General features: G+C 36.1%; 3 protein-coding genes across 6 annotated transcripts in view; all 3 read left to right on the top strand.

Moving 5' to 3' along the window:
- Window positions 1-4,953, top strand: part of LOC107023183 (potassium transporter 2) — an 8,384-nt gene extending 3,431 nt beyond the window's left edge. For all 4 annotated transcript variants that reach the window (XM_015223787.2, XM_015223788.2, XM_015223789.1 and 1 more), the window contains exons 6-10: window positions 340-600; window positions 1,528-1,580; window positions 1,678-1,795; window positions 2,913-3,167; window positions 3,720-4,953. In XM_015223787.2, the coding sequence (XP_015079273.1) occupies window positions 340-600; window positions 1,528-1,580; window positions 1,678-1,795; window positions 2,913-3,167; window positions 3,720-4,834 (1,802 nt within the window). In that variant the 3' untranslated portion in view covers window positions 4,835-4,953. The remainder of the gene's footprint in view (window positions 1-339; window positions 601-1,527; window positions 1,581-1,677; window positions 1,796-2,912; window positions 3,168-3,719) is intronic.
- A 345-nt stretch (window positions 4,954-5,298) lies between these two features.
- Window positions 5,299-6,834, top strand: LOC107021376. The gene is made up of 3 exons (XM_015222022.2): window positions 5,299-5,680; window positions 6,306-6,369; window positions 6,476-6,834. Exons 1-3 carry the CDS (start codon window positions 5,369-5,371, stop codon window positions 6,643-6,645), a joined length of 546 nt encoding a protein of 181 aa, XP_015077508.1. The 5' UTR covers window positions 5,299-5,368; the 3' UTR covers window positions 6,646-6,834.
- Window positions 6,835-9,486: 2,652 nt separating this feature from the next.
- Window positions 9,487-18,859, top strand: LOC107022319 (mini-chromosome maintenance complex-binding protein). The gene is given in 14 exon segments (XM_015222965.1): window positions 9,487-9,598; window positions 9,601-9,653; window positions 9,737-9,850; window positions 9,937-10,050; window positions 10,281-10,404; window positions 10,785-10,867; window positions 10,954-11,115; window positions 11,804-11,878; window positions 12,405-12,518; window positions 12,617-12,813; window positions 12,909-13,044; window positions 13,249-13,476; window positions 13,736-13,803; window positions 18,615-18,859. Coding segments are annotated over 14 exon segments (1,692 nt in total). The 3' UTR covers window positions 18,727-18,859.
- Window positions 18,860-21,626: the final 2,767 nt, after the last annotated feature.

Raw genomic sequence — 21,626 nt, forward strand, 5'->3', positions numbered from 1 at the left:
GGGTTTGGGGGCTGGGGAGGGGGTACTTGTGCAGGGGCAGACTTAAACAAGCCAACTATTTTGAGTTTTCCAATGTTATCCTCTTATATTTCTTGTTGGTATTTAGTTAAAGGATGGGTGCGGGAAACAACAGAAGAGATTTGACATTAATATCTTTTCTACTGAGTTATATTTCTTTGTCTCTTCCTTACTTTCTAGATGTACCTGCTGCATAAGAGTTAACCACTACAGATCTTTACAGAATTTATTGTTAAACTTTGATTCCTTAGTACATCCATGTTTGTTTGTTTTTTTTGACAAAAGTACTGTTGAATTACATCCATGTTTTTGCTTATGCAGATGCAGTGATTCCAATAACTTGCTTCATATTGATCTGCCTATTCGCATTACAACATTATGGCACACATCGAGTTGGTTTTTGTTTTGCACCAATTGTGATGACCTGGTTACTCTGCATTAGTGCTCTTGGGTTATACAACATTATCCACTGGAATCCACAGGTTTACAAAGCTCTTTCCCCCTATTACATGGTAAAGTTCCTGAAGAAAACAAGAAAAGGTGGATGGATGTCTTTGGGTGGAATTCTGCTCTGCATAACTGGTAATGTCTTCTTACGCTTCGTATTTTTGTATTAGAGTGGTCATAAGTTCTGTTTTTGTATTAGAGTGGTCATAAGTTCTGTTTCATTGGTTTATCTTCTAAAGTCCAATATGCAGCTTTATATAAATTAGGTGCTGCCATAGAGAACATGCTAAAAGTGATGCTACTATATGTACCTTGCTTTCTGTAGGTTTACATGTTCATATGTCAGACGCCTGTTCCATAGTATCTAAAAGCTTGTCAATTGGCAAATATAAGGTCCAATTTTTGGTAGTACATGATCTATGGTTCTAGGATTTGTTGAAGTCTATTTTAGTAAAACATGACATGAAATACTTGATCGAAATTGTTAGTATGAGAGTACTTGGATAAAGGATGCATAATTTGTAAATAAGGACAAATAGATAAGCATCTGTTCAGTACAGATTCATATAATACAATCTGCCAATAGCTTAAATGTACTCTCTCTTTCATAAAACGATTCTGTCTTCCCTTTCCAAGAGCCAAACAAAGTTATCTTTGAAAATTTTGATGTATTCTTTCATCACTTTAACATGGAAAAGGTTGCAACTTTTTTCTCTTTCGTAGTTTCAAAATGTCCCAAGTTTTACATTGAAAAGAAAAGAACCATTCTATATTCGAGATACCTCTGAAGATTGGTCAAATTGGCCGTTCATTAGAGAAAAGAAACAAATAAATTGTGAAGAGGAGAGAATTGTATTCTGATGTAATGTGTGGCTATGGCCTGATACTTGATAATGTTTTTATATTCGACATTGTTCACCTGTGGGTCATGCTTTGATCATGTTATTAATAGTGTACTATATATATCTACACTTACTTTGGCTAGGACATGGTGATGCACTGCAACAATGATCCAATGTTTCAATAATGAATGTTAAAATGTTTTAATTTACCGTATTACAGGTTCTGAAGCAATGTTTGCTGATCTTGGGCATTTCTCATATACTGCAATTCAAGTAAACTCTATGAACCAAATTTTGTCCGTATAATGTTTACAGCAATAGACGGTATTTTAATCTCAAATGATATCTCTAATTCTTTATCCTGCCACAGATTGCTTTCACCTTTCTGGTTTATCCAGCACTAATCTTGGCGTATATGGGTCAAGCAGCTTTCTTATCAAAGCATCACCACACCATTCACAAGATTGGTTTCTATGTATCAGTTCCAGGTATCATTACAATGTTAAACAAGTTTAGGTGGTATTGAGGCATACACAGTTAAAAAAAAAAGGCATACATAATTATGTACTTATGTTTGATATGCAATTTGAGCTTTCAGTTGATTAAGCTACACATTTAATATTTTGGTAGTAACTTCTTTTTTTCTTTTTAATTATCTAGTTCAATATTTTGGTAATAACTAGACATTGAGTTAAAGGTAATAATTTGACAAGTACAGTATCTTTTTTCCACACAAAAAAAAGGACATGTAAAATATGGTAGTGATAGTAGAAGAAAATATTAATTTTTGGTTGAATGACACAGAAAACATCTTTAACATTTGATAGTTAAATGAATTTGTATTGTTTGATATTCTGAAAGTTGTATAGAATAATATTACCTGTCATATGGTCGAATGTATTGTGGCATCTTAAAATGGGGAGGTTTTGGGACTGAGGGAGTAAAAGTTCTACATTTAAAAGTAAATTGATCTCAGTTTCTAGGGATGTATACTATAATTCATACAATTGAACTGAAATTCTTGATGCTTGAATATCCTTAGTATAGCAATGAGCAACGTTGAACTTGAAGTCAGCAATTGCTCTAGAATATAAGGATTTCTTTGTCAGCAGATATTGCAACCATGCTAGTTGATATCCTTTGCAATGTATTATTTACATATTCAAGTTCTTCATGATGTATGTATGAAATTGAAACCTGAATGACCTGATGTCTAAACATGATAACTATTTGAGACTGTTATCCAGTTGTTGCATCAAGATATCTGAAATGAACTAGTGCTGAATTGTGAAGGGCATGGACTATGGAAATGATTTTTTTAAAAAAGTATGAGCCAGTCTGGCCTAACCTCAATCAAATCGTGGGTGTTTTCATAGTGTTTACTTCATTAAGGCATTGCATGGAACTGGGCCTATATAAGTACTAGTAGACATCTGTGGAAGACCACCATCTCTATCTGTTGTTAACAATTGTTGTCATGAACATAAGCTAGTTTTGAAGAACAAGCTTCTTGATCATGTTTATCAATTTTCATTTGAATTCCATGCATATTTTTCAGTGACTTATTCCTTTTCTGTTTTTTCTTTAAAAAAAATTGCAATGTAGATGTTGTGAGATGGCCAGTGCTAGTGATAGCAATTCTGGCCTCTGTTGTGGGAAGTCAGGCAATCATCAGCGGAACATTCTCAATTATCAACCAGAGTCAATCCCTTGGTTGTTTCCCAAGAGTCAAGGTTGTTCACACCAATGCCAAGATACATGGCCAGATATACATTCCTGAGATCAATTGGATACTCATGATTCTTTGTGTTGCTGTGACTATTGGTTTCAGAGACACAAAGCACATGGGAAATGCGTCAGGTACTTGTGACCAATCATTTTTTCTCCAAGCCACATTAAAAAGGCATCAATTAGTGTCTACTGTCAGTCATTTTCAAAGCCTTTTAACAGTTCTGATTAACTTCTTCGATGTGGCTTAGTGTGTGATCTTCAAAAATCTGTAGATGTTTCCTTTGCTATATGCTATAGAAAAAATGTTTCATATACCTGGCATTCTTACAAGACAATTCATTGCTGGCTGGCTGCTTTTATAGTGACTCAATCAGAGTTTTTTACTTCTCGTCAGCCTAAACCTAAGTAGTGCGGATTCTTCAATTTTAATACTGCACCCGTGCCGGATTCTTCAAAAAATACACTACTTCTGGAGAATTCGACATGCACCCGTTGACGATTTTGAAGAGCCCTGGCAACATAGGCCTAAAAAACAGCTCTTTCCTTTTGTTTTGTTTTCCTATTAGTCTCTTTTCTATCATCTCTATATGAATGAAGTTGTATAGAAGCTCAGCAAGCACTTAACTTGGAACTTCAGTGTATATCTTAAGGTGTCACAGTTTCATCCTTTACCAATTGCAGGACTAGCAGTGATGGCGGTGATGCTAGTGACCACTTGCCTTACTTCATTAGTTATCATCCTCTGCTGGAACAAGCCTCCAATACTGGCCCTTGGATTTCTCCTTGTGTTTGGGTCTATTGAGTTACTCTACTTCTCAGCCTCCGTCATCAAGTTTCTTGAAGGTGCTTGGCTTCCAATCCTGCTTGCACTCTTTTTGGTTACTGTCATGTTTGTTTGGCACTACGCCACAGTTAAAAAGTATGAATATGATCTCCACAATAAGGTTTCGTTAGAATGGCTGCTGGCTCTAGGTCCAAGCTTGGGTATTACTCGAGTCCCTGGCATCGGCCTCGTATTCACTGATTTGACTTCTGGGATTCCAGCCAACTTCTCACGTTTTGTTACGAACCTCCCTGCCTACCACCGGATACTTGTTTTCGTGTGTGTGAAATCCGTGCCTGTCCCTTTTGTTCCCCCAGCTGAGAGATACCTCGTAGGCCGTGTTGGACCTGCAGCTCATCGTTCCTATAGATGCATTGTCCGTTATGGTTACCGTGATGTTCACCAGGATGTTGACTCCTTTGAATCTGAACTTGTCAGTAGGCTGGCTGATTTCATCCGGTATGATTGGTACAAGGCACATGGAATGATGGAGACATGCAACGAGGATGACTGCTCACGTTCTGGTGCATCGTCAGGAGAATGTAGACTGACGGTTATAGGAACTCTAGATTTGTCAGGCGCACCAGCTTTTGAAGTCGAAGAAACCATGCAGCCTGCAAGCGTGTCTGTCGGTTTTCCTACAGTTGAAAGTGTAGCAGATGTGATAGAGATGCAAGCAGTGGAAAGAAGGGTGAGATTTGCGATAGATGACGAGTCGGAAGTGGATTCAGGGGACGTGATGGATTGTCAGCTGCAGGAAGAGCTAGAAGATTTATACACAGCACAACAAGCAGGTACAGCATTTGTACTAGGACATTCACACGTGAAAGCAAAACAAGGATCATCTGTGTTGAAGAGGTTGGCTATAAATTATGGTTATAATTTCCTTAGGAGGAATTGCAGAGGTGCAGATGTATCCCTTAAAGTTCCTCCAGCATCCCTTCTTGAAGTTGGCATGGTCTACATTGTTTAATTATATATATATCATTTTTTTCACTTTACTTTACTCCTATAGCTATGTATCTTATTAGGACCTTCTTTAGTGAGGTAAATATAATTATTACTGAAGTTTATCATATGGTTTTTCTCTTATCTATTCAAATTTTGATGCATCATTCTCGAGATAAAATAGCAAGACTAACTCAAAATAATTTAACAAATTAAATGACAAGTAATATTGTTACTACTTTCTTGATTCTTATATTGGACAATTAAAAAGAGAAGCAAAATTCATTTATACCACATGAAAGGTGACTGGTCAAAGATTGTTGAAAGTTGTAAGGTGAAAAAAGACCAGGAATAATATTATTGGAAAATTATATTTTAGTAAGGAATTTAAGTTGTCAGCCAAAAGCCACGTCATATGTTATGAACCACCAATTATGCTACTGGCCCTGCATTTTCTATTCTATTATTAAAAATAAAGTAAGTATGCCACAAGCAAAATTCTCATATAAAGGTGTGTAGCTTCAAAGTAATTAATTAAGCCTCAAATTCATACAATATAATGGGGCTGAGAGCTATTCCCTTTTCACCTTGTCAAAATTATTATTTGAGTGGTTCAGAATATTTGCCCAAATACAGTATTGTTGGTAGCAGTAGAACTTGCTCATCAAAACTAGTACTAACAATTTCAGCAAAGGCTAAAAAAGAGGACACACAAGAAGAAGAAGAACCGAAAAACAAGAGGAAACAATCGTTGTTTTCAAGTGTCACTGAAGCTCTTGATTTTTCCCAAGTTAGATCTGCAAAGGATGCTGAGCTTCTTGATGAAGCAAGAGAAAAAACTCAATCTGGAGAGAAAATGTCTAGAGAACAGGTAAATTATTATTTCTATAACGCATTATACAGTTATTAAAGCATGTATTAGTAATACTCTACCGTCTCTGGTAGTTAATTTAGAAAGTAAATTATTCAGATACAAAATAAATATTGTAATTGGTTTGCTAGATGAAATTCACATAACTAACTAATATATGATTACCTACATAAATATATATATATATATATATATAAATTTCCTCGTACATAACTAAGTTACTAATATTTGCATAATTTTTATCAGCTACCAAATGACATGAGTGGCATGGTCACCCTTATGTCAGGTTGTCCAATTCGACATCCTTCGTCATAAAATTATATTGTATATACGAGTAAAATGATAACAAAGAGGTTAAATAACATATTTTGAACACCATTGACATAACAATAGAATGTATCCTAATGGTTTTAAGTGTCTTGAAAGAGTAAAAATACACAAAATTAATGTGTTTGTATGTTCAAATCTCACTACTAGCAAAAAAAGAATTCCACTTTTTAAGAAGAGCATGTTCACATAAACATTTTTGGACACCCTTGATGAAATTTCTGGTTCTACGAATGAACAACACTAACAGTATATGTTAATGAAGTTGTGTATTAGTACTTGACGACTCTTTTTGTAGTATGGAGCTCTTAGAAGGAAGATTGGTGGGACATACAAAGATTTCTTCAAGTCCTATGTTGAAGGTAATTATATAATAAACTCCTAATTAATTATATTATGTAATAATCTATCTATGGCTTTAATTAATTAACTACTCTTTTTGTTTTTGGGAACAAATTAAATTAATAGTGGATGGACAATATGTGGAGGAGGGATGGGTAGACAAAACGTGCAAGGTTTGCAAGAAAGATACAAGTGGAGAAGCAAGACAAGTTGACAAATTGGGACGATATGCGCACGTAGCTTGTCTACAAAAATCCAACCCTGGAAATTTCTTCACCAAGCTCTTCTCAAGATGAATTTTATAGTATATATCCTCCTCATATGTATGAATGAACTCAACAGAACATAATAGCCTTGGCCATTTTGTGTTTTTTTTTTTTCTTGACTCAATCATGAATGTCATCAATTGGTGTTAGCTTCTTGAATAGAGTTATTCAAGTATATTTGTTTATTCAGAGGCGAATATAGCTATGATTTTTTAACTTTATGAATTTTCAATTTAGAATCATGAATCATGATAATTTTAAGTGGTAACAATTGAGTTCTAATTTTTTTTTTTATAATTATACATATTGAATAAATTTCTTATAACAGACATATTATTTAAATAAATATTATTGAATTCAAACGAATTCGTATCCCAACTACTAATTCTGTCCTTGCCCCATATTAATTTGTGAGCGCTCAAAATGATCTGGATACCATCATTAAAAAGATAATCTCTCTCTTTGAAGATTATAAGGAGAGTGTGACATAAAAACGAACATTTTTTGGGCTTTTCATAATAAAAAAGATTCAATACAAGCCTAAATGGGCACTTCACCAAATGTGAGCGAATTTGGACAATCAAAGTTAACTTTCATCAGTTCAATCCAAAATACATCACAAAGTTTAAAGGTAGTTCTCCCATAAATAGACGAACTATAATTTCTTTTATTAACTTTTCACCTGAAGTTATATCTCTTTGTTCGATAATAAATATGGGGTTAGTCGCTTCATATTTCTCGCTCATCTTTTATTCTTTTCTATTTTATATTTTGATTTTTGTAATTTTATAATAGTAACTCAGTAATTCTGAAGGTCGGTATATTCAATTGAACTAGATATTTGTAGTATTATACAATGATAACATTGAGGAGTCCAAAAACCGATAGTAAGTCTTGTAATTATAAGTGTTCAAAGGTAAAATATTTAAGTTCACTTCAAAGTATCTGAATATTCACTTGTTTCCTTTTTTCTTTTTTTTTTTGTTATTTTAATAAATGATGGACCAGATTATTTATATTACTTTTTTCGGTAAAAAAATATGTCCATGAATAAAATTAACATCATTCTTTCACAAGTGAGGAGACCCTTGTCCGACTTTTCACTAGGAGTGATAAAATCAAATACAACTCGCTCAACCCATTTAGATTTGGATTGGTTATTGATCCACTCATTTGTTAGCTCAATCTATTTCATTCCATTTAAAATGGATTGATATGTTACCCAAATCGATTAAAAATGGCTACTATCAATTTAATCTAAGTATGAGACTCAATTTGTTTTAAAAAGAATGACATAGTTTGACTTGATCCAGAATTCAAGAAAATAAGAAGTTTTTTAATTTTGTGCCCCTAAATTAAAGTTATGTCAGATGTACAAAAATATCTTTCAATCTTATGGACTGAAACACGTCACATGGAAAATTAAAATTAAAATGTTACGAAAAAAGAAAAGATATAATTTTTCTTAAACAAACTAAAAGAAATTGGTCATTCGAAAGTAGTTTTTACGCATCAATTCCTCATAATTAAATGATTGGAAAAATTGTATAAAATAGCAAATTATTAATTCAAATTAAATGTTATAACCACAGTTTGATTTAATTGTAACCCGTAGTAAACAGTTGTCATTTGTTTCTCTCCCTGAAATTCTCCCTTGCCACTTTCATTTTCTCGTTGTAGTCTCTCCCTCGCCTCTCTCACTTTTTTATAAACACAAATGTATAAAATGTGTTTGTGTAAAGTGAGAAAAAATTGTATATACACATCTTTTCGTTCGCCTCTCTCCCCAATGAATCTAGCCACTCTCCCAAATCTCGTTCTCCACTCTCACTTTATACAAACAAAATGTACAAATTGTGTTTGTGTTTGTATAAATCGAAAGAAAATTGTATATACAAATACAAATACAACTATATATATTTGTATCCTATACACTTATAATTATACAAATACATATATTTGTATCCTATACACTTGTAATTATACATATGCAGATCTTTCTGTGCCCAGTTTTTTTTCGTCTTTTTCTCTTTCTCGCTTTATACAAACACAAATTATACAATTGATTTTTGTATATGCATACCAAAACATATTATACAGTTGATTCTTTTGTATATGTATACCAAAATATACATATTAATAGCCATAGCAAACCGCCCAATTATACAAATTATAGTCATAACACACAAATATAATTTTTATAGGGAAACTTACATAAATATACTATAATAAAAAATATTTACCATGTATAGTGATACCATTTTTTATTCATTTGATCACTTTTAATTTATTTTTAATACAAGTTTAATACATATTACAAAGAACAATTTATTATTCACATATAATACAAGTTTTAATGATGATTAATACATTTATCACACATTTTAATACACTTATTATACAATGTGTCAAATCTTTACCAAACAAACATAATATATTTCAAAAAACTATTACAATTCATATAAATTGCATAAATAATTCACTTTTAATACATATTGCATAGTATTGCTATAAAGATAATAAATAAAAAGTATCGCTAAAATCAGTAATTATTTATTAAAATATACTAATTTATGTAATTTTTCCATTTTTATATTTGTTAAACGTATAATTAAATGATGGATTATCATGAGAAATATATGTAAGGTTCGGCCGGAATGCAGAATGGTTCTATAAAGCCCAATCCAAATTTGGGGCCCAAAATTTATAACTGGACTTAAAACCCAACCGGCTATATTGGCGGGAAATCTCATAACTTGGCAGGAAATGGCAGCTACTTAGATCAGTTATAGCTTAGCCAGCAACTGCCATTTCTCCTTCAACCCTAACTCACTCTCTACTTTCCTTTTACTCCGGCGAATACAATCAACAATGGTGGGACTCGCTTACGATTGCCTACTAAATCCACAGGGAGCTGTCCGAACGACATTTCAAAATGAGATTTCTAAAGCCTCTGATCTAGCCGCCTTCGACGGCAAGGACTGGGTGCCATTGATCTGTTCAGGAAGTTTCTCTATGACGATGGCGGCCTTTCTCAGGTTTTTCTCTTGAAATTGCACTCAGTTCTATTATTTTATTTTTAGAAGAGTAGCTGATTCGTAGTAGTATCTTGTTTTTATAGGTTCCAATTCTGAATCCTGCATCTATAGTACGACTGAAATCCAATACTCTTGTTCGATTTCGGGGAATGATTCAAGATATGCTGGGAAATGAATTGTATGTTGGCATGTACAAGGTATAATATCATTTTTGTGCCTTCTTTCTCACTTACAGAATACCTGTGTATTTTGTTACTATTTTTTTTTAATGTTGTGATTCAAGGATGGAGAAACTTGGAGAAAGAATAAGTTTGGTGACTTCTTTCAATTCCGTAGGGCTACGGGATCTTCACCTGACATGCGAGTGTGGGAGCGGCGATTACTTTACTGTATTCCTGTGAGTCTTGAAAACCTTGTTACTTTCTTGTTTATCCACTAGACATACTGCCATTACTTCTTACAATTAATGATAAATTAATTTCTTATAAAAACAATACCGTATACTAAATTAGAGATAGTCTGCTTCTCGGTATCCTGTCGTGCCTCATCAAATAAGAAACCCTGTTTACTTTTGTTTTGATTCTTGAGAAACCCAATTAAACAATCGATTTTCTGGTGTTGCTTTAGGTTCCAGGGCAGAATTCATGGATTGAATATTCCTCTGAAACCCTGCCCAATCCAAGTTCAGAATCCTCGTCTCCACAAAGGGAGAAACGCCATAAGGAGGATGATACAACAATAAATGATGCAAGTATGTTCCATTTGTTTGTCTTGATGTACCCAAGTTAAACTTTTGCTAGTATAATCAACTAGTTGACTAATAGGCATATTCACATAAGGCGTTTTAATGATTTGTTTATTGATAGGTCACAGATGAGGAGGTTCAAGCTTCCACCTCCAATAAAAAGATGGTAGGTCACACTGAGTTCATCATTACTTCTCTCTTACTTTATTCAACTAGCACGACTTGAAAAATGTGGATGTAAACTTTTGGTCTCATTAGTTGCTCTTAGTGGTTGCATTTTTTGTCTATTCATCACATTGCTATCCATCAACATCTAATCAAGATTCTTGATTTTGTGTTAATACAACAACGTGAGAATGGAATCGCTTCCAATTCATCCAATCTAGGGGACACTCCAACTGCTGACGTTGGTTCAGCTACGAGTGTGCTTCCATATTTTGACAGAACTTCTTTGCCATTTCTTGTGAAGGTAAATCTTGAGTTGCTAGTTTAAGCTGAAGTTTGTGTGTGCACCTCATATGCTAAAATGTTACCGGTATATTTGTAATCTTACAGATATACGACTCTCCTGAATCTGGTTTGAAGCTAAGTGATGTTTTTGAGTTCATTGGTGTCGTAACATTTGATTCAGAGTTTTCTGTAGACAAAAATATTGACGATGATTTTTTGGGCTATTTGGGTGATGATGATACACAGACTCAGATGCCTCCAAGCAAGGTAGTTTTCTTGTAATGTATTTTTTAGTTGAGGCCTTCTTTAATTATATGGACTAAGATTTAGGGTGTCAGAATTGTAGACCAATTATCATTATTTGTCACCTCTGGCTTTGATACTTGATTATGGAATATTAGTATGTCATTCTGTTTTCCAGAACAAATTAAAATGGAACATCACAATTAAGAATTTACTACAATATAGCACATACAATGACATAGATCAGGCTACTGTGTTTTTTTGTGCAATGGAAGCCATTGCAATTGCTCCTGATATCTGTATCTATTAAATCATTTGATGGCTACAGTGCTTAAATTAAAACCAAGAATAAATAACATCTGGTAGGAGTTAAATCAACTTTGCAGAAGCTTAAGCTAAAACCAAGAATAAATTGACATCTGGTAGGAGCTAATCAGCTGTCCAGAAACTGAAGATAAAACAAAGAAGAAATTGACATCTAGTAGGAGCTAAATCAACTGTGCAGAATGATTATGTGGAGAGGCCAGTGATATAAAAACATTCAAGTCTCCAAGTACACCATATTTGGTTTAACTTGATTAGTGTTTTGTCTTCCTGTTGTTATTTCCTCTTTATTCTTCTTTGGTTTGAATACTTCAATGCGAATGTATTCCTGCTGCCAGTTTCCATCACTGTGTTTATAAATGCACTTTAAGAGGCTTCTCTGATTCAGGTACCTCGACTCCACTGCCTTATTCACAAGAAGCTTTCCAATCAAGACTTTATTTCAGGTTCTCCCACACTTGAGGTAAGTTGTGGGATTGCAAGCTCTCGTTATTTTTACCTAGTATGTAGGTCGCTTATTAGGTAGAAGGTTAGTAGGTAACGAGTGTTGTCTTGTTTTTTGGAGGGGTTTAGCCATTTTCTTTTAGTGTCTTGCTTTTGATTCCACCATCATTTGTTGATTGTGTTTAGGTTATTGCATTATTTTGTGGTTGTTACTATTTCTTTATTAGTTTGTTTCTCCTCTGTCGTTTTCCTTTTTTCATTTTTTGGATATGTTATACTTGAGCCAAGGGTCTTCTGGTAAGTCTTCTTACTTCCATGAGTTAAGGGTATCTTCTACTTACATACTGCCCTTCCTCAATCCCACGTATGGGATTTCACTGGGTATGTTGTTGTTGAGTCCTTTTAGGGGGTTAGGAGGGTTTTTGTTGGTAGTATGCAGGAAATAATGCAGGTGTGGTTTGTCAGAATAAATTATTCTTGCATTGTAGACTAATTACTTCTCTTTTTCTTGTGATTAATGGTCGTTCTTGTTATGATTGTTGCAGCTTAATTCCCACCTGGTGAAAGAAATAAGGAAAACTCTATTAAGGCATCTCACGACTATTCTAGGAAATGATGGCGTTGCAGCTAATCTCATTTTATTGCATCTCTTGTCTAAGGCATGAAAATGACTCATTTTTCTTACCTGTAGCTGGATAAATTATAGACTTTAAATATGTAAGATGATAATATCAAGTACATTCTCCTCTTCTTTCAGGTGTATGCTAGAGTGGATTCAACTGCCGTTGGAAAGCTTTCATTGAACCTAACATGTTTTAACAAGGAGACCCTGTCTGTTTATGGTCATCATCTTAATCTTGCACTCAAGAACCTTCTACCTTTCACACAATGTGTACCTTTAACTACCTTAAAAAAAATTCCTCTTGCCCCAATTTTTTTTTATCAAACTAATAGGTGCAGCAGTTCAATATGATTAACTAGATTTACTGATTTTTATGTTCAGTTGACATGTCATGGTCAGTTTTGTAACTTTGTGGTGAATGCTTTAGGCTGGCATCAAGGTTACTGCAACTTGCTGAAGGCTCTCATTTAACTATTGATGAGACTCAATTACAAGAAGGGAGACTTAATCCTATTGGGCTTGAGAATGCTAGAGTCCTGCAAAGCTTGTTAGAACGGCAAAAGGTAATAATGGATTGACGAACTGCAAATATCCTTTCTCTTGTGTCCGTTAATGGAAGCCAGTAATATATGCTAAAGTGAGATAATAATATAGTATGATAATATCATCAGGTTAAAATTATTCATGCAGGTGAAGTTTATACATAGTTGTTTTCATAGCTATGAGTCCTCTTATAGCTAGTTTTTCTTTTCTTTTTTTTTTGTCAGGTTGAATATGACTTCACTTATTATAAAATAGACATGCCTGCGGACATTCAGTTGCTAGTTCTTTCTGAGGGAAAATCCAATATACTCCCAGCAGATTTGGTTTTACCATTTCGTCCATTATCAGTAAATGTTGCTCAAGTTATTGAGATAGAAGTTCTGCAATCTTGGAGATGGTACCTGGCTACTATGAGATTATTGTCTCACTCTATTACGCAAGAGATGCAGAAGGTTAGAGTTTATGATTGACATCTCAGAAGATTAGTTTAACTATTATCTGGAAACTCTCAATGTGGGGTTACGATAAAATGGTCATCTTAGATATGTATGAACACTTTGTGTGTTTTCCTGCTTATGATAAATGATTATCAACAACCACTTCTTGGTAAAAGTCCCCTTGAAACTCTTATGCTTATTGTTTGTGATCCAAAGTGGTGATTGCAAATCTTTCAAAGTTGTTTTGACTAATTATTGATTTGTCATATCACAGGTGGTAAAAGATGACTTAGTAGCGGCTAGGCAGGCTGATAGAAGCTTAGGTAGCGTAGATTTCAGCAGGTCAATTGCAATATTAGTTGAATTAATTTGGTGTTTCTAATAACAGATAGTATTAAATAAATAGTATTAAATAATATTAGTATTTACTGTGTACTAATCCTAGTCCTATTAGGATTAGTACTCCTTAATCCTAGTCCTATTAGGATTAGTACTCCTTCCTATATCTCCTATATATATCTCCCATGTATTCCCTTATTAGGTTAACACTTCAATACAATCAATATTCCTTCATGGTATCAAGAGCCAGAAAACCTAGATCTTCTTTTCTCTAGGTTTTTTTTTTCTCTCTTTAGGGCACCGATCGTTCCCTCTCTTCTCTTGGGCGGCGGCAGCCATGACAACCGAGGTGGATCCTCTCGATTCACTTCCTTCTGGCGTTAAACTCCTTCTCAGGCATCTTCATGCCCTGATTCCCGAAAAATTATCAGACATAAATTACCCTACATGGAAAATCACCGTTCTTACAGCCCTTGAGGCCAATTACCTTCTCAAATACGTCGATGGAAGCACAGAACCGCCGCCGGCAGTCATCACCGCCACGGACAAATCAGAAAAAACCAATCCGGCCCATGCCGCCTGGAAAGCCGTGGATGGCCAGATCCGATCATGTTTGATTGCGGTCATCTCTCCCACGGTTCAGAAACACGTCCGATCCTACACAACTGCTTCAGCCCTGTGGACGGCCCTCGCAACACGCTATGCATCAATTTCCCACTCTCATATTTTTCAATTGCGTGATCGTCTCCACACAATTACCAAAGGCACGAAAACTATGGCGGAGTATTTAGACGAGGTCTCCACCATCATCACAGCCCTCGACACCGTGAACGAAATCATTCCCGAAAAAGATCTCGTCATGTGCGTCGTTCGGGGGCTCCCATCAGCTTACTCCTCCATTAAACAGGCGGTTCGCATCAGTCCAACGCCCGTTGACCTGGCTACTCTCTCCTCGTGGCTAAAAAGTGAAGAAATCAACGTGGATCTGGAGAGCAAACTTCTTCTCCGAGAAGCCGCTGTTATGGAGCCGGCCACCGCCCTCACCGCAAGCCAGAACTATCGCGGGGGGCGTGGTGGCGGCCGGCAGGGGAGCCGCGGCGGCTACGGCAGAAACAGCGGAGGCCGCGGGCGCGGCGGTCGGCAGGGCAGTCGTCCTCCGTACGACGGTCAGCAGCACGACAGCAACAACAGCCTGCACTCCTTCGGCAGCGGCGGGCAGTCATCTTCCAGCGGCGGGCAGGGCACTTACGAGCGGGATCGTCCAACTTGTCAAATCTGTCAGAAAACAGGACACACCGCTGTTCGTTGCTGGTTTCGGTATGAGGAGAGCCGAAATAGTGATAACCGTGCCAATTATGCATCTCAAGCCGGCCCTTCCTCTGAATGGCTGTTGGATACTGGGGCCAACATGCACGTTACTTCTGATCTATCCAAGCTTAACGCTCCAAATCCATATCATGGCTCCAATGGTATTACTGTTGGCAACGGTGAGTCCCTTAATATTTCTCACACTGGCACGGGTACCATTAAAACCCCCACCGCTATCTTTCACCTAGGTAACCTTACCCACGTCCCTTCTATTAAATCCAATCTCCTTTCAGTTCACCAATTCACAAAAGACAATAATTGCTCACTCTTGTTCACCTCTAATGATTTTCAGATCCTAGACAATACTACCAAGAGGGTGATTTTTCAGGGCCCCTGTGAGCATGGTCTGTACGTTCTTCCTGGCACAAGTTCGTCTGCCCACCCAGTTTCAGAAAGCGTTCCTGTGGCTCCGGTGGCTCTTTCGGCTGATGGCCACAGTCTGTTGTGGCACAGTCGTCTGGGTCACCCGTCTACTCAAATAATAAATTCTTTAATGTCTCAATTAGGTTTTTCTTCCATTCATGTAAACAATTGTGACTCCTGTTCAATTGCTAAATCTCATAAATTACCTTTTACTTTATCTGAGAAGCGTACAACTGCACCTTTTCAACTTATTCATTCTGACCTATGGGGTCCTACTGCTGTTCCTTCATTTGCTGGTTTTCGCTATTATATTTGTTTTGTGGATGATTTTACAAAATACACTTGGTTGTACCCACTAAAACACAAATCACAGGCATACACCACCTTTGTCACTTTTGAAAAAATGGTCAAAACACAATTCAATTCTCATGTTAAACTTTTTCGAAGTGACAATGGAAAGGAATATGTCAATAACATCTTTGGCCAGTTTCTGCAATCCCTGGGAATTATACATCAAACCTCCTGTCCATACACTCCCGAACAGAATGGGGTGGCTGAGCGTAAGCATCGCCATCTCATTGAAACGGTGGTTACTCTTCTACATCAATCTCATCTCCCTGTCTCCTTTTGGGTAGAAGCTCTAGCCACCGCAAACTACCTCATTAACAGAATGCCCAGTCACACTCTCTCCAACAAATCACCCTATCAACTCCTTTACCAAGAACTTCCCAATTATACCAACCTCCGCGTCTTTGGGTGTCTTGCCTACCCTTGGCTACGCCCTCATATTACTCACAAATTACAACCCCGATCCCGTCCTTGTATTTTTTTGGGCTATCATCCTACCTCCAAGGGTTATCGCTGTCTTGACCCACAAACTCATAAAGTCTACATATCTCGTCATGTCAAATTTGTCGAAAATGAGTTTCCCTACGAGTCTATTTCCTCCTCCACAAATACATCATTCATTGGCGTCCTTCCCCTTTTTCCAACATACTCACAGGGTCCCTCACCACCTTCCCCCACACCTCCACCCACTACCCAACCACCCCTCATCACCCCTTCGACCGTCACCCACAATACACCCGCAACCACCACCCACACTCACAACCAACCCGAACCACCCCATACCCACAACATCTCCAGCCCGATCCGTTTTGGGTCCTTCCCGGCCACCCCCGAATCACCACCGCCCGTGCCACCCCCCAATACTCATCCCATGTTAACCCGTGGCAAAGCCGGTATCTTTAAACCCAAAACCTTTCAGGCTACCATACTACCAAATACACCCCTTCCCGATAGTGAACCAACAACCTACTCTGTTGCCTCAAAAAATGCTTATTGGCGTCATGCTATGGATGACGAGTTTAAGGCTTTGACTGATCAGAAAACTTGGGTTCTTGTACCTAAGCCCCATGGGCGGCACCCAGTGGGCTGTAAATGGGTGTACAAAATTAAACACAATGCGGATGGCAGTATTTCCAGGTACAAGGCTCGTTTGGTTGCTAAAGGCTACAATCAGGAGTATGGGCTTGATTACTCCGAGACATTCAGTCCTGTTATTCGGCAGGAAACCATTCGCCTGGTACTGTCACTCGCCGTGCGCAACAATTGGCTCATCAATCAGTTGGATGTTTCCAATGCTTTTCTTCATGGCATGCTTGATGAAACTATCTACATGACGCAACCACCGGGCTATGTTGATCCCCGCTTCCCTCAACATGTTTGCAAACTCCAGAAGTCTCTGTATGGGCTCAAGCAAGCCCCCCGTGCTTGGTACACACGTCTGAAAACGTTCCTCCAGGGACTCGGCTTCACGTGTTGCGTACACGACACGAGTCTGTTTACTCGACATTCAGCACACGGTACAGTCATTCTTCTTGTCTATGTAGATGATATCATTATTACAGGCTCTACTGCAGCTCTCATTCAGGATGTCACTCGAGCTATGCATACTACCTTCAAAATGAAGGACCTTGGCCCGTTACATTATTTTCTGGGAATGGAGGTTTCTCGGACAGGCAGCGGCTTGTTTCTTCATCAGTCAAAATATGCTCGAGATCTGTTGCAGAAAGCTGGACTGGAAAAATGCACCAGTCAACCAACACCGATGGCAGTCTCTTCGTCTACGAATGGAGCCGACACCCCCTTTGCCGATATCACCCACTTCCGCAGCCTCATTGGGGCTCTACAGTATCTGGCCATTACCCGTCCTGACATCCAGTTTGCTGTCAACCGAGTTGCTCAGCGCATGCATCAACCAAGTGAACATGATTACCATTGTCTAAAATGCATTCTCAGGTACATTTTTGGCACTCTTGGTCGTGGTTTACTCATTCGACCCGGGGACTTGGAGCTTCGGGGTTTCTCAGATTCAGATTGGGCGAATGATAAAAATGACAGAAAATCTACATCGGGGTTTCTCGTTTTTTTGGGGCCGAACCTGATCTCCTGGTGTACAAAAAAACAACCCAAGGTCTCTCGGTCCTCGACTGAAGCTGAATACCGCGCCCTTGCTCTTCTTGCTGCTGAGACCATGTGGGTCACATATATTCTTCGCGAACTCCGCGCCACTCACACTGTTCCTGCTCTCTATTGTGACAACAAATCAACCATCTGTGTGGCCAAGAATTCCGTCCTACACACCAGAATGAAGCATGTTGATACCGATTGTCTCTTTGTTCGCGATGAAGTTCAGGCCGGCACCATGACTGTGCAGTATGTACCCACTGAAGAACAACCGGCTGATATTCTCACCAAGCCTCTCCCGAGCCGACAGCACGATTACCTCAGTTCCAAGCTTCCGTTCGCTTCCGCTCAGCTCAGCTTGAGGGGGGATAATAACAGATAGTATTAAATAAATAGTATTAAATAATATTAGTATTTACTGTGTACTAATCCTAGTCCTATTAGGATTAGTACTCCTTAATCCTAGTCCTATTAGGATTAGTACTCCTTCCTATATCTCCTATATATATCTCCCATGTATTCCCTTATTAGGTTAACACTTCAATACAATCAATATTCCTTCAGTTTCATGTCATACCAGTGGTTGTACTGAAGCCAGTGTTTTTGTTCTGCAGGTTTCTGACAATGGGTCGTCTTGTATCTCTAAGTTTTGGTGAAACCACTTTAACACTCGAACATTGGCAAATGGCCAAAGAATTAGAGCGCCTTCAAAAGGAGAGATTATAGGGCAGTTTGTAAAGTAGTTTCTTCACTTTGTATAAAAGATGATGTGCCTAATCTTGCAAGTTTTGCTGGTAGAGTAGTGAACTGTTGTTCTGCTAAGCAGTTCTCTAATATTATGTATTCGTATCAATATAAATTTTCTGTTTATTTTTTATGACAACCTATCGGATCTATAGAACCTTGTTTGAGCTGGAGTTGGCACAAGTTCTTACTTGATTAGTTAATCAACCAAGAATTGGAGTGGATTTTAATAAGGTATCTCAGTTTACTCCAGCATTTTATCAATTTAATTATAACTTGTTTTTCAGATGCAATTAGAGTAACCAAACTCTATATAGTATTGTGTTTATATTTGGAAGAAGGATGAGTTCAAGTGTCTGAATGGGGTTTAAGGGACTGTATATAAGTTTAGCCTTCATAATATATATGTTAACTAAACACTATAAGATCGTTTGTTCAAGCAACATCACATACAATACTGATACTAGGGTGTACTAAATCGAATCGAAAATTGAGTCAAATCGAAAAAAAATTTCGACTAGTGGTTTGGTTTGACTTGGTTTGGTGTTGAAAAAAAAATCCGACTATATTTGGGTTGGTTTAGTTTCAACTAAAAAAAAACAATTCGAGACCAAACCAACCCGACATTATATGTATAATTTTAAAATTTTATTTTATAAGTAAAAATACTTACTTTGATACAATTTTTAAATACCTATTATACTTTTTAATAATTTTTATCTTTTTAATATATTTATTTCATGTTTGAAAGTTAGAATTCTTAATGATCTAATAATGATTATAGTCCATACATGTTGGTAATTATAATAAAGTATAAATAAAAATCAAATTAAGACTAATGCAAAAAGAAAATCAATTCAACACTAAGAATGACAATAATATTGAATATTTATTTTTTAGTTTTACATAGATTTAGACAATTAAAATACATGATCTAATTTTACTTTCTTTTAATATTTAGTCATGTAACTAATACTACTAAACTTATTTTAGCATGATTTAATACTTTAAATTATGATCAATTTCATTATGACTTATTAATTTGCAAGATTTGTTTTACGCGATTTTATTATTATTTTTTTGTTGGATATTTTAGTGTTATTAATCATATAATACTTATTTTTATTTTCTTGAGAAATAACTTAGATAGTTATATTTTGGTAGGATTAAAGAAATATTTGAAATACAAGTAAATTATATGTTTGCATGAATACTTCATCGAAAAAACCTGAAAATCCAAAAAAAACTCGAAAAAACCGAAGAAACCCAAAATTGAAAAGTTCGAGTTTTATTGGTTTGATTTGGTTTATAAATTCAAAAATTCGATACAAATAATTTATTTTAATATTTGAAAAACCCAAACCAATTCGATTATGTACACCCCTAATTTCAATCGCCTTCCTCCAAGCAGCATCACATACAAAATTTTTGTTCATATTAAGTTACAAGTAATCAAATAGTATATTTTTCATTCTCTGTGTTTACTTGTCCAAAGGTGAAAACTATTGATTAATTTGACACACTCATTTAGCTCACCCAAAAAAAAAATGGAAATAAATGAAAAGGTAATAAATAAATTTATATGTACGTTGATAAGAAGGAAAATATTTTTTAAACTGTTTTTTCAATCTTTTATTTATTTATATTTGATCACAATTCAATTAAATAAATTTTGATGACACTTGACTGTTTTCAAGCGAGACAAACTGCAACACAATATTATTATATGATATAAAACCAATAAGAATTAAGAAACTTTAACAAGATAACTTCGAAAAAATATTACGAATATAATAAAAATCCATACAACAATTCAAACTCAGTATTACAAGTGATGAACAACTAAAGATAAAGAATATTATCTAAAAAATATATAATTATTTAAAACACCCGATATTATTGTAAAACGACGACTAATAAAGTAAAAAAATAAAACCTAAATATATAGCTGGTAATATAACAACCTCTAAGCACCATCTCAAACTACATTGTACTCAAATTAGAACGTATATAGCTCAAAAAATAAAAGGAATGCTCAGTAAATATCATTGGTCATCCCTAATAAAGTAATGATGAACTATTAACAAAAACAAGTAATTTCATTAATTTGAGCAATATAATTTAAAAAAATTTGCACATGGTAGTATAGAAACCTCAACAAATTTAGGACTAGTTTGTTGCTAATGGAGGTTTGAATATAATTTAGACATTAGATCATTAAATATAATTATTTTTATAATAATTTAAGCATTTAATTGAATATTAATATTAAAATCTAAAACACTTTTAATATTATTACGAGGTATTTTCTTGTGGATAATATTTACCATCACTCGATCCACTATCACTAGCCACTACACTAATCACCTCTGCTATCACAATCACCTTCATTATTACTATCGTCAAACATCATTATCGTCGTCTATCATCAACCACCTCTCTCATCATAATCACCGCTATTGGTAACTGCTATCATACTTACCTCCTCCATCATTATAATTATATCTACTATCACTATCACCATTGTCTCTATAGCTGCCACAACTGGCATTATTACTATTAACCACTACCGTCACTATAATCCTTTTTTACTACCAACAAACTCCGACATCATAACTAGCACCCCGCCAACTACTACTGTACATTCTTCGATCACCTCAATCATTGCTGCCACCTCCACATTATTATCGGTCACTACCACCATTGTGGTTCACCTATGCTAACAACACTTCCATTATCATAACTAACAACACCACCTACTACCATAAACAAATTATCAACCACCAGACATTCTTCAGTCACCTTCATCGACACCACCAACTACCACGAATACATCATCAATCACCACACATTCTTCAGTCATCACCATCAACACCACTAAC

The sequence above is a fragment of the Solanum pennellii genome, chromosome 6 (genome assembly GCF_001406875.1).
Source record: "Solanum pennellii chromosome 6, SPENNV200".
Classification (NCBI taxonomy): Eukaryota; Viridiplantae; Streptophyta; class Magnoliopsida; order Solanales; family Solanaceae; genus Solanum; species Solanum pennellii.